A 12,347-nucleotide genomic window follows, 5' to 3' on the forward strand; every position below is an offset into this window, starting at 1 on the left:
CAGCCTCCCAAGTAGCTAGGACTACTGGTGCCTGCCACCATGCCTGGTTAATTTTTATATTTTTAGTAGAGATGAGGTTTCGTAATGTTGGCCAGGCTGGTTTCAAACTCCTAACCTCCTGTGATCCGCCTGCCTTGGCCTCCCAAAGTGCTGGGATTACAGATGTGTGCCACCGCACCTGGCCAGGCTTGCCTTCTTAATCTCTTCCTGGTGTCATTTGATGAACAGAAGATTTTGATTTTAAAATAATTGAAGTTATTAAACTTTTTTATGGTTAATTATTTTATGTTTGTTCTGTTGTAGAAATTCTATCCTGCCCTGAGGTCATAAAGGTAGTCCTTTATGTTGTGAGGCTTTATACTTTTGCCTTTCACATTTAGGTATAATTTGAGGAAACATCTAATCCATCAGGAATTAAGTTTGTTTAAAGTATGACAATTTAACATGTTTAAAGTGTGAGAATTTAATTTTTCCCAGTGTGGACACCCTACTGTCACTGTGTCTCTTATTAAAATGGTTATTCTGTCCACATTAGTTACCAAGGCCACCTCTGTCATAGACCAGGTGTCCACATCTGTATGGGTTTGCCTCTGGTCTCTATTCTGCTCTACTTCCTTAATTTCCATAGTCTTATAATGAGTTTTATAACTGGCAGGAAGTATCCTCTCACCTTGTTCTTCTTGAAGAGTGAGTTGGCTAATTTTATCCCTTTGCACTTACATATATATTTCAGAATCAACTAAGGAAGTTTTACTCACACACAAACACACACACACAGGTATGTATTGGGATTTTCTTTGGAATTGTATTGACCACATAGATCAATTTAGGGAGAACAGTTCTTATAGTATAATATCTCTCTGTCCTTTCTTCAATCTTATTTGGTATCTCTTTATAACTTTTCCATAAGCATACCAATGTTTTATTAATTTTTAGGTGTATGATATTTTGATGCTATCACAAATGTATTATTTATTTTATTTTTTTCTCTGCTGCTGGTATATAGATTGCAATTTACTTTTTCATTGTGGTAAAATACACATTACCTCAAATTTACCATTGTAATCATTTAAAAGTGTACAATTCAGTGGCATTTAATATATTCACAATGTTGTGCAACCATCGCCACTAAGTAGTCTACTTTTGTGTTTGATTTTGTAGCCAGCAACTTTACTAATCTCTCTCATTATTTTATTAACGTATCTGTGGGTTCTTTTAGATTTTCTATATGCCTGCAAAGAATGGCAGCTTGCTGGCTTGCTTGCTTTCCGATTGATCCTTCTCTCTTTTATTTCCTCTTCATACCTTACTGCACAGGGAAAGGCTCCGGGATAGTGGTGAGTAGTGGAGTGAGGGCAGCATCTTTGTTGTTCTGCTGAGTCCAGAGGGAAGCTTTCCATCTTTTACTAGGAAGTCTGAGACATGTTATTTAAACATAGTAATTGTAGTGGTTTTGTAGTTCATGTTTTCATATTCCAATATCTGAAGTTTTTATATTTCTATTTCTGTTCTTGTTAATTCTACTGGTTCTTGTGGAGTTTTTTTTTTTTTTTTCCCCTTGAGTAGTCGTCTTTTTTTTGTTGTTCATTTATTTGTTTTTTTGAGACAGAGTTTCTCCTTTGTTGCCCAGGCTGGAATGCGATGGCATGATCTTGGCTCACTGCAATCTCCGCCTCCAGGTTCAAGCGATTATTGTGCCTCAGCCTCCTGAATACCTGGGACCCACAGGCACGTGCCACCATGCCCAGCTAATTTTTTGGTATTTTTAGTAGAGACAGGTTTTTGCCATGTTGGCCAGGCTGGTCTCAAACTCCTGACCTCAAGTGATCCTCCCACCTCAGACTCCCAAAGTGCTGGGATTACAGGCATGAGCCACTATGCCTGGCCTAGTTGTTTATTTTTTACTGTGAGCTACTGCATATAGAACAGTTCTCTGAGTGACCTTGGACCAACCCTTTCCCCCTACTTTCTTAGTTGTAGTTCACAAGAATAACTGTGGAATGTGCTGGGAATACAACATCTTGAGATAAGAGGGAGCTGGCTGAAATAGCCTCAGTTCTGTTTCAGTCGCCTTCCCCACCCCGGAAACATATGTCCTTCAAAGCTTCATCCCAGTGATCATGTGGTCCAGGGGTATACAATCCAGGACGGGCTGCTTCCTGGGGTCCCTGTGCTGTGGTACAAGTGGGGCATGTGCAGAAGAGATGCCGTCTGCTTCCCAGGCAGCTTTCCTGAGCTTTGGGGTGCAGCCCCCAATGCACCTATGGTTTCTGTTGTTCTCTGCTGCCTGTCTATAAGGAATAAATCTGCTTCATGCAGCCTGTTGTATATGGGGGTGTTCTGTTTTACTGGACTCCGGCAAGTTGGTAACCAGTGCACAGGCAACTTGCTTCACACTCCACTGCCTAGGAAAATAGTCTGGTGCTTCCTTAGAGGCCTGGGAGGTACTTGGCCAGGGAACATTGGCATGTGCTGCAGAGAAAAACACTGCCAATTTGGAACCACTTTCATCTAAATTCAAGATTGAGGATTTTTAACCAAAAACTGCTATAAACTTTCTAGCTTGTGGTGACAACTCAGTTTTCCTCGGCCCCACTGAAGCAGCTTTCCTCAAAGTGCCTTGCGGAGGTGAGCAGTGGGCATTTACTTCTCGTTCACTCTTAAAACAAGAGAAGCTCTTTGGCACTGCACCCTTACTATGGAGAGGGCGTCCCGTTAGACTGCCCACCTGGCATGTTCAGGGCCTTGGCCTCTGTCTTCAGACTCCGTAAGGTCAGATTGACCAAAGCACAACTTCAAGGGCTCCCCAACTGCTCTCAGGGCAAGGTGACTTCAGGCCTCTGCTCCTCCTTCTGAGTTCCCACTTCCCTTGATTTCTGACCTTGTAGTTCCTTGTGATCTTATCAAGTCTTTCATGATCTCAAGAAAGTTTTCAGTGGGAGGTGGGAGTCTTTGGTCCAAACATGCTAGCTTACTAGGACACCAGAAAAAAGTTCTTTCTTTATGTTTTTTTGATAAAAGGAATGAATCTCTGATGTGTTTTGCACTTAGTGATTGATTTTAGGCATTTTCTTTTTTCTTGCTTACTTCCATGATGATAAATCTGTTGATTTTGTCTTCCAGCTAGTCTTACTGGATTCTAGAGGTGATGTTTCTGAAGGTCAGGTGGTGGGTAAGACCAGTGATGGGCATCTGTCCTCTGACATTAAGGCGGGGAAAACAAAAGAGAAAAGGCCCCTCTTCTCTTTATTTTGGAGATTACTATGATCCTCAAGTGCCCCAGGCTTAGCTGCTCACTGTTTCTGACTCCAGAGATCCATGAGTAATTGAAATCCTCTATTGTGATTGAGTTCACAGCACTTTGGGAGGCCAAGGCAGTCGGATCACCTGAGGTCAGAAGTTCAAGACCAGCCTGCCCAACTTTCGGCACAACCCCATTTCTCCTAAAAATGCAAAAATTAGCCAGACATGGTGGTGTGCACCTGTAGCCCCAGCTACTTGGGAGTCTGAAGTGGGAGGATCACTTGAACACAGGAGGTGGAGGTTGCCATGAGCCAAGATTGCACTACTGCACTCCAGCCTGGGCAACAGAGCAGGACTCCATCTGAAAAAAAAATTTTAAACTACCGTGTCAATATCAGTGGCTATTGTTATTAACATCACTATTAATTATTTGTACAACTGAATAACTCTACTAAATGATAACTACAATTATAAAAACTTAGTCATAACTGGTCTAATTTACCTATGTAAAGATTCACATTAGGTTATGAGATTCCTGGTTCCCAGGGAGAAGTTGGCATTCTTTTCCCTCTGTTTCTATATGTACTGATAGATGACATTTGGACCTGACTTGTATCAGGATATATTTGTCTACTAGTAATAGAATACCTAAAATGGACTTTAAAATGTAGGATGTTTTATTGCCTCAAAGAACAATTATTCTGGAAGAAGGTGCTTTTGTAGGTGGTTCGCCAGCTTAGCAGTTAAGACCCCAGGTCAGCATCTTTGTATTCTATTGGCCTTTCCTTGAGTGTCACAGATGAACTCTGGAGTTTCAAATAGCAAATCCTCATACTAGCACCCTCCGTGAGAAGGAAGGCTTGGTAGGCAAAATGGTAGCCTCCAAGATGGTGGTTTCAGTGGGGGCATCATGGCTGGAAGGGCAAGTAGGAGGTCCTAGAATGCTGATATTGTTCTGCTTCTTAATCCACGGTGCCTTCAATTAATGAAAGTTTCACTCTTATGATTTGGTCACTTTTCTATACATGTATTGCACTCAATAAAAAGGCTTAAAAAGTATTAAAATCACCACATAAGAAATGAAGTATCTGTGCTTGCCCCAATCCTGAGCCTGACCCTCAGCTTCAGCCTCTAATGGACCCCTGCCCCTCTCCCTTCTCCCACATCTGCATCAGTGAGGAGGGGAAGGGATGGGGGCACTCAGTGATGGTGTGAGCATCAGATAAGACTGTGAACATACAGGTTGAGTATCCCTTATCCAAAATGCTTAGGACCAGGCTTGCTTTTATTTTGGATTTTTTCAGATTGTGGAATATTTGCATGATACCAGTTCAACATTCCTAACTGGAAAATCTGAAGTGCTCCATTGAGCATTTCCTTTGAGCATTATGTCAGTGCTCAAAAAAGTTTAGATTTGGGGGCATTCTGGATTTCGGAACTTCAGGTTAGGGATACCCAACTTATATTGAGAGATGATTAAAAACAGCAACACATCCCTTTCAATTCACCAAAACAACTGGGTCAATTTGGTCAGTCAAATTGTCTCACTTGGGCACACATCATATAGCTTCTTTAAGTACAATAATGACTATATAACATCTCTTTTTCCTAATGACAATAGTATTATTTTATCTTCTTAGTAAGGTTATTGAGGATAGGAAGACAGCTTTTCATTTTCAGTCTCCAGGACACACACAAACCTGGGTGCATAGTAGGTACTCAGTAAACACTTATTGAATGAACGGGTACATGAATTGTGAGAAGCCAATGAAAGAGAAGGTAAATTATCTTGTTGTGACAAATAGCAATTAAAGAAAAATTGGAAATTTAGCAGGACAGTAACAAGAAGTAGTGTCAGTGTTCTGTTTTCTAACTATATTTACATGACACTAAATATAATAAATAGGTTGTTAAACATCATTCCCTTACTTGAAAAATCCGTCTCTAACTTTCCTAAAAATAAGCACACTCCTTACTGCTTGAGTATCTAAAAGTGAAAAGAAAAATGTGATGGGCGAGGTGCCCCAGTTCCCAAGAGTTGTGGCACCAGCACTTGCCGCAGAGCTGAAGACTTTCAGCGTCTTACCTTAAACACTTCTCCAGGCAGCCTCCTCAACAGATTACCTTACCCAGCCATCCAAGCTTCCCTCACTCACCCAGGCCCTACCCTGACTGGACTGGGCCAGAGACTCCCACTCTTTCCCCCATCCCCACCTTGGGTACCTCACTCTCTGCAGATATCAGGCTAAGAGTAAGCAGAACAAATATTTTCTTACCTGTTGTCAGTGTTACCTCTCCGGAATGTTCTTCCTCCTCAAAATCTTGGAAAATACCACCCCCACCCTGCCCCCAGTGCCAGGTGCCAGTTCCCTTACTCTATGATTCCTACCGTAATTCCTTCCAGGCCTTGGTGATGTTGTCTCCTTGTGCTTTAACCTGACTTGTTTATCCTGCTTGCAGAGCCCTTGCCACCCTGGTGCAAAATAGCCAAGTATATGTGTGTCCTCCTCCTTTGATTATGGGCACACACCATGTCTTACTCATCTTTAAATTCCTGGCACTGATTACAGCACTGCACACCTAAAAGATGTGTGCTGAAAAGCATAGTGAATTGCATTACCAACTCTTACCCATATCCTAGTACATACTGACTGATGCCACCCTTTTCCTACATGGCACTGACACTTATGGAATGCCTGCTGCTGTGTTTCTGGCACTTCTCTGTGTCCTTTACATGGATGAACTCATTTGATCTTGACAGCGGCCTTATGTTCATTGTCATCATCCCTATTTTAAAGATGAGGTCTTTGAGGCACAAAGTGGCTGAGTAACTCACAAGGGCCAACAGCTTAGCAGGTAGAAGCCAGGATCTTGCAAGCTACCCTAGACGCTCTACTGCCTCTTGACTTGCAGTAACGAACTTTGTTTCTTGATTACCAAGAAATAAATGAGACGAAAGAGGGCCTAGCAGGTTGTGGGTTTACTGTGTCGTAACACAATTGGTTTCAATATTCATGCTGACCTGGAGAACTGTTTGTTTTGATGGATATAAGCTTATGTGCCAAATGTCAAGAATAGAAAGCCCCTCTTTATGCTGTGTGTTTGGTGCCTCATTTTCTGTGAGGAACAGTATGGTGATGTGAATACCAGAGATTTGGATTCAGTTCCCAGCTAGTTCTGCCTGTGTTTATCTGTGGGACCTTGGCTGACTATTCCTCTTGTCCTCCCACTGGGTCTGAGGATTTGATGACACAAGTAAAGGCCTTAGCATGGGGCTCAACAAAAGACAGTGTGTCGAGGGTCCCCAGGATGACCCCAGGTTCAGAGATTAATTAGAGGAACTCACAGGACTCAGCATATAATTACGCTCATGGCTAAGATTTATTGCAGCAAAAGAATAGGAGGCAAAATCAGCAAAAGCCTAAGTCCAGAAAAAGCCAGGTGCAAGCTTCTAAGGGTCCTTTCCCTGTGGAGTCACACAAGACATGCTTAATTCCTCCTGCAATGGGTTGCAACAACACATGTGAAATGTTGTCCATCAGGGAAGTTCATTAGAGACTGAATGCTCAGGGTTTTGTTGGGTGCCGGTGGTAGGCACCCTCTGCCTAGCAGGTGCCAATGTTATGCAGTCCCAGAAGGAAAGCATAAACCAAATTGACTGCACACATTGCACATTGCAAGGCATAGTGAGCTACCCTTATTGTTTAGGGAAAGTTTCACGTGGCTGTAGGGAACAGCTTACCAGCCAATGCCCAACCTTGCAGGCCTACCTTCTAAAGATAGTCATCTCTGGTCTGCCATGTTTACTGTTTTCTGCACAGTCAGCCACCAACCTTATGATGACTGACTATGCAGAAAAGAATAAGCAGCATCATAGCTGACACCACAAAACTCTATTCTTTTAAAGGCAGGTGGTTCAGTGAATACTGTGGCACCAAGGCATCTGAGAGGAAGGTATGTTCAGGACATGACCACAGCACCATTCATTTCTCTGGAGCATTAATTCTGTCTTTACTGCTCACCCACATTCCTTCACATCTTTCAGAGCATCTTTGAATTCCCACCTCTGTTACCCCTTCAGAGGCTACACAAGCCCCTTTCCATTTTTTCTCCTTCCTGTGGCATATGGAGTTTATGGTATGCTGTTTGGACTTCTGAATATACTATTTCATATTCTTTGTATATTTTGTATTTTTTCTTCAGCAGGTCCTTGTGTATTACTCAAAATAGTGTGAAGGATCAAAAATTCAAATGCCTTCAAGGGCTAGGCAGATTACAGAAATGAAGGGAGATGGTTGCAAAGACAATAGAGAGCTGACACTTTCAAAAGAAAATGGAATCTTCCTGCCCTGACAAAGGGTGTTCACTGGATGAGCTTAGTCTGAAGGCATCAGTTTAGAGCTCCTGGATTCAACTGACTGTGATTTTCTTTAGGTCAGAGATAATTTCTTATATAATTTCATTATTTCTCCAATAGAAAAAAAATTTTTTTTTCACCTATTCAACAACATTTATTCAATACAGCCATCTGCCTAGGATAAAAGATGAAAAAGACAAAATCTTTGCATCAAAGATACAAGTATTGTGTGAAAACAGACACATAATGAAACAGGTATATGACAGTGTCATAAGTTCTATGTTCAAGCCACATTGTGCTATAAGATATTACCAGGAACCAGGTCTGTTTGCACAGACCATGGTTTCCCTGGTGCCTATACAGCACCTGGAATATCATAGATATTTAACATGTATCTGTTCAATGAACATTTGAATGAATGGTGCAGTGACTCCAAAACAATTTGACTGATTATCAATATAATTTGGGGGAATGTTATAAAAATACAGGCCACCGGGCCCAACTCCAGTCTTATTGAATCAAAATTGCAGGGAATGCAGTCCAGAGACCTGATTACCTACAGTTTTCTATCTGACCATGATATTGGGAACATTGGCCAACCGAGGTGCCCCCTTCTTCTGTTTCATGCTCGCTATTGCCGAGAGAACTGAGTGAGTGCAGAAGGCACAGGCTCTTGTGGGAGGAGAGGTTGCTGGGGCTGCACTTTGCTATGCCCCTGAACTTGTCGTGTAGATGCCCCTGCCAAACCCCTACAAGTTAGATTGTCTGAAGCAGGAGGGTTCAGAGCCTGATGAGCTGCATTAAGGAATAAGACCTCCCTGGAAGGATTCAGTTATTAATCTTGGCTGTAGGGCTTTGCTTCCTGTATCATTTCAGTTATCAAATACAAATTCTTAGGGAGGTAAAGTTTCACAGGTGACATCTCCTCCAATTGCCTGTGCACTAGCAGAAGCCCAGTGACTTTTTTTTTTTTTTTTTTTAAGTACTTTTCTTCTCCACAGGTCAGAATCTACAAGGCTCTAAGCTTCTTGACGCTAGGGACATTCTCTCTCTCTCTCTCTCTCTCTCTCTCTCTCTCTCTCTATTTCTAAGCTCCAGGGACATTACTTGCCAATGTTTGCTGAATAAATGGATGGGTGAGTTGAATCTATTTGAAATTTTAAAGGATGTAGTATCCGTTTCTGTTTGTCTTTTTTTTGTTATTGTAGAAGCAAGCACATGGAGAAACTAGAAGTAGATCCTAGCAAGCACTCATTCCCTGATGTGACTAACATAGTTCAAGAGAAAAAACACACACCCAGAAGACGACCTGAACCCAAAATTATACCAAGCGAGGAAGACCCAACCTTTGAAGACAACCCTGAAGTGCCTCCGCTGATTTGAAATATCTGGCTGCATTGCCACTGGCTGAGACCCACCAGGTCCAGTTTTGGTTGGTGTAGAGACCACATGCATATTATTCCTGGGATTAACACAGAGTTATTTGTCAATATCGCTACTCCAGTGTTTTAACTTACTTTGCATAGTAATATCCTTAAGCTAGCTTAAAATTAAAATGTATGTCTTAAATGCTATAACTCATCATTTGCCTATAATAAAGGGTTGGTATTGAAAATGTTTAGTAAGATCATAGAACTATTGCATAAAACATTGATTATAAATCCCAAAATTGTCTACTTATACAAAGTATTAATTCATAGATAAAAGGACTGAGTATTAAATTGGTACTTCAGCAAATTGGTCAAGCTTAGAAGTTAAACCTATAATTTCAGACCCAACTGGAATACTTTAATATGATTTTAAACAGCATTTCCATTTTCCTTCTCATGATGTGTCTGCTTTCTCTGGTGGCATGGTATAATGGCAAGAATACGAGTTTTTAAGCCAGACACCCTGTGTTTGGATTTCAGCTCAATCACTTTGTAAAGACCTTCAGCAAGTCCTTTAATTCTCTGAGCTTTAGTGGCTTCATGTATAATCTGGGAATAATAACACTTGCCTCACAGGTTTGTCTCAAGATAAATGGCAGAAAGCACTTAGTACAGTGTCAGCCATTCATTGAGAGCCTCCTCTCTCTCCTTCTTCCATTTCTCCTCTCTCTCCTCCTCCCCTTCTCCTCTCTCTCCTCCTCCCTGCTCCTTCTTCCCCTCCCTCCCCAATTACTTTTCTCCCCTTATTCTCTTTCTTCACTTTTTTACTCCCCATCCCACTCTTCCTCCACTATTTCCTTCTTTACTTTTTAAATATCTTACCTCTTCTTTATCTAGAACATTATGAATTCAATATTTCACATACATTGTAGGACAAATTACTGTTACTCTGATCATGATATAGCAGCATTTGAATCAGTTTCCCCAAATATTCATTCAACAAATACTTATTAAGCAACTATTCAGTGCTAGCCCCCTCTCTGTTCATCAGGGATTTAGTAGTAACAAAGCAGACAAATACATACACACAGACTATGTCAGGTGGTGTTCAGAGCTGTGAAGGAGAGTCAGAGTGAGGGGATCAAGGGTGATGGGTGCTTTTTCAGACAGGGCCATTCTCTATTAAACAGACTTCCAATGGAAGACTCTGCTAATGTTTAGCAGATAACAAAATGCATCAGTTAGAAAAAATGTGATGAGAATGAGGGACTGGTTGTAGGAATGCAATTGGACACAACTGTGGGAAGAGCTGTGTAGTGAAGCTCTGGAAGGGAGAGGTAGAGAATTGGAAGAAGCAGCATTGGCGCAGGTAGACAATTCAGAACTTGCACAGAATCTGAGAAGCTGAAGTAGGACTGTGACTGGGAGCTTGTGGAGAGGTCTATGGAAATGATCATGCTGCTGGAATTGTTGCCTCTATTTATCTGCTACCCCTCTGGTCCATGGCCAAGATCCTGGTGGGTGGGCTTGAAGCCAGCCTTCGTCAGCAGGCCTGCAGTAAGAAAGATGGGATGGACGCACAGCGGTGGAGATCGAGGGTCAGCTGCAGCAGACTGACCCTCTGCATCTCTCCGTCACTGCAACTGATGGAGATGATTGAGTGTAACACCTTTCTTCATGGTCAACTCTACCCAGGGACCACATAGGGAAGGAAATTCTGGAAAATGGTTCCCAGCCTTAGCCAACTTGACATATTATAATCCACCAGAACTCAAACTCTACCAACTTGGAAATCATGTACATTTGTCAGGACTGTATTTAACTTCTACATAAAGAGAAAGCAAAATTATACTTTTGACCAAACTAATACAATTATCCATTAAACAAACAAAACTGTGCTATCTGTTATGGACTGAATAATTGTGTACTCACAAAATCCATATGTGGAAGCCCTAACCCCCAGTGTGATGGTATTTGGAGGTGGGCCTTTGGGAGATAATTGGATTAAATAGTATCAGGAGGGTTGGTTCCTCATGATGGGATCTGTGTTCTAAAGAGGAAGAGACACTGGAGACTGCGCTCTCTCAGTCATCTGAGGACATAGTACTAAGTCAGGAGGAGATCTCGGACTTCTGGCCTCCAGAATTGGGAGAAATAAATTTCTGTTGTTTTAAGTACCCAGTCTCTGGTACTTTTTCGTGGCAGCCCAAGCAGATGAGGACATTATCCCTCTCCCAAAAAAGATATACAGAGTCCTACATGTGACCTTATTCATCCATGACTGATGGTTATTTCTCTTCTAGAGGAGTCACGCTCTCATTTTTATATCCTATGAATTAACTATTGAGATATAAAGTTAGCCACTATTAACACCTCTTATTTTAGAATGGAAAAAAAAGAAACAAAGTGAAGGGATTTACGTCTATAGATAAATTCCTATGTGGATGGAAATATGTGGTCCACGGTGTTGTTTTGGGTCCCCAGGAATTACCATTGTTTCAGAGTCAATGTCCAGTAATCCCTGAAATGTCTGGGTGTTTCTTTCCTCTCAGTGCACAGTCACCCTCGTAAATGCGGGTCCCTTTGCAGAAAGCTAGAAGGAAGATTTATAGAATAAAATTTTGGCAGTATAGCAGGGTTCTTCCCCAAGGAGATCCAGCTGTCAGGTAGTAAACCAGGAGGATATCTGCGGGAAAAGTGTTCCAAAACCTAGCCAGATTTTTATATATGGATATGTGTGTTTACACACATACATATTCGTATCAAAGCAAGGAAGAAATACCATCACTACTATAGATCTTGTGTTTGAAGCTGATCAGTGGCTGCAGCTGGTAACATATTTATACCCTTCTTCTTCCACTACTTATTTCATGTTACCTTTCCTTCAGCAAGCCACTCCACGGGGTAGTTCCTGACGTCATGGGGCAACTCAGTCTTCATTCCTGCACATTCCTAGCTACTGACAGTCCTATCTGTATTGGGCTGTTTAGTTTTCCATTTACTGTTACCACAAAACTGGAGGTACTAAAAAGATGCCCCCAAAATTATCTGCATTTCAGTTAAATCCCTCCGTCTTCTTTCCAACTGCCCGTGAGCAGTAGCTATTCATTTTCTTGTGACGGTGAAATCACCCAGCCAGTACACTGACTTCCTTCTTTGCCTGTTAGTTCACAGCACAAAGACCTCAACATGGCCAGATTTGTCTCCACTTGCAATCAGAAGGCAGCATTGTTGTGTTTTCTGATGAAAGCACTCTTTCCTTTGGAACCAATCTCTCTAAACCAGCAGAGCCCCAGGTTCCAGAGGCAGGAAGTAAAATGTTGTCAAGTTAATTAGTAGGGGCAGTAGTAAGCAGGCCATACTCATTCCCATCCCTT

The 12,347-nt window shown here is 41.8% G+C and overlaps 1 protein-coding gene across 4 annotated transcripts in view; it reads left to right on the forward strand.

The window, feature by feature from the left end:
* DNAAF11 (dynein axonemal assembly factor 11) overlaps positions 1–10,876 on the forward strand; it is a 95,171-nt gene extending 84,295 nt beyond the window's left edge. For all 4 annotated transcript variants that reach the window (XM_050801602.1, XM_050801604.1, XM_050801601.1 and 1 more), the window contains exon 12: positions 8,809–10,876. In XM_050801602.1, the coding sequence (XP_050657559.1) occupies positions 8,809–8,983 (175 nt within the window). In that variant the 3' untranslated portion in view covers positions 8,984–10,876. The remainder of the gene's footprint in view (positions 1–8,808) is intronic.
* The last annotated feature ends 1,471 nt before the right edge of the window (positions 10,877–12,347 follow it).

The sequence above is a fragment of the Macaca thibetana genome, chromosome 8 (genome assembly GCF_024542745.1).
Source record: "Macaca thibetana thibetana isolate TM-01 chromosome 8, ASM2454274v1, whole genome shotgun sequence".
Classification (NCBI taxonomy): Eukaryota; Metazoa; Chordata; class Mammalia; order Primates; family Cercopithecidae; genus Macaca; species Macaca thibetana.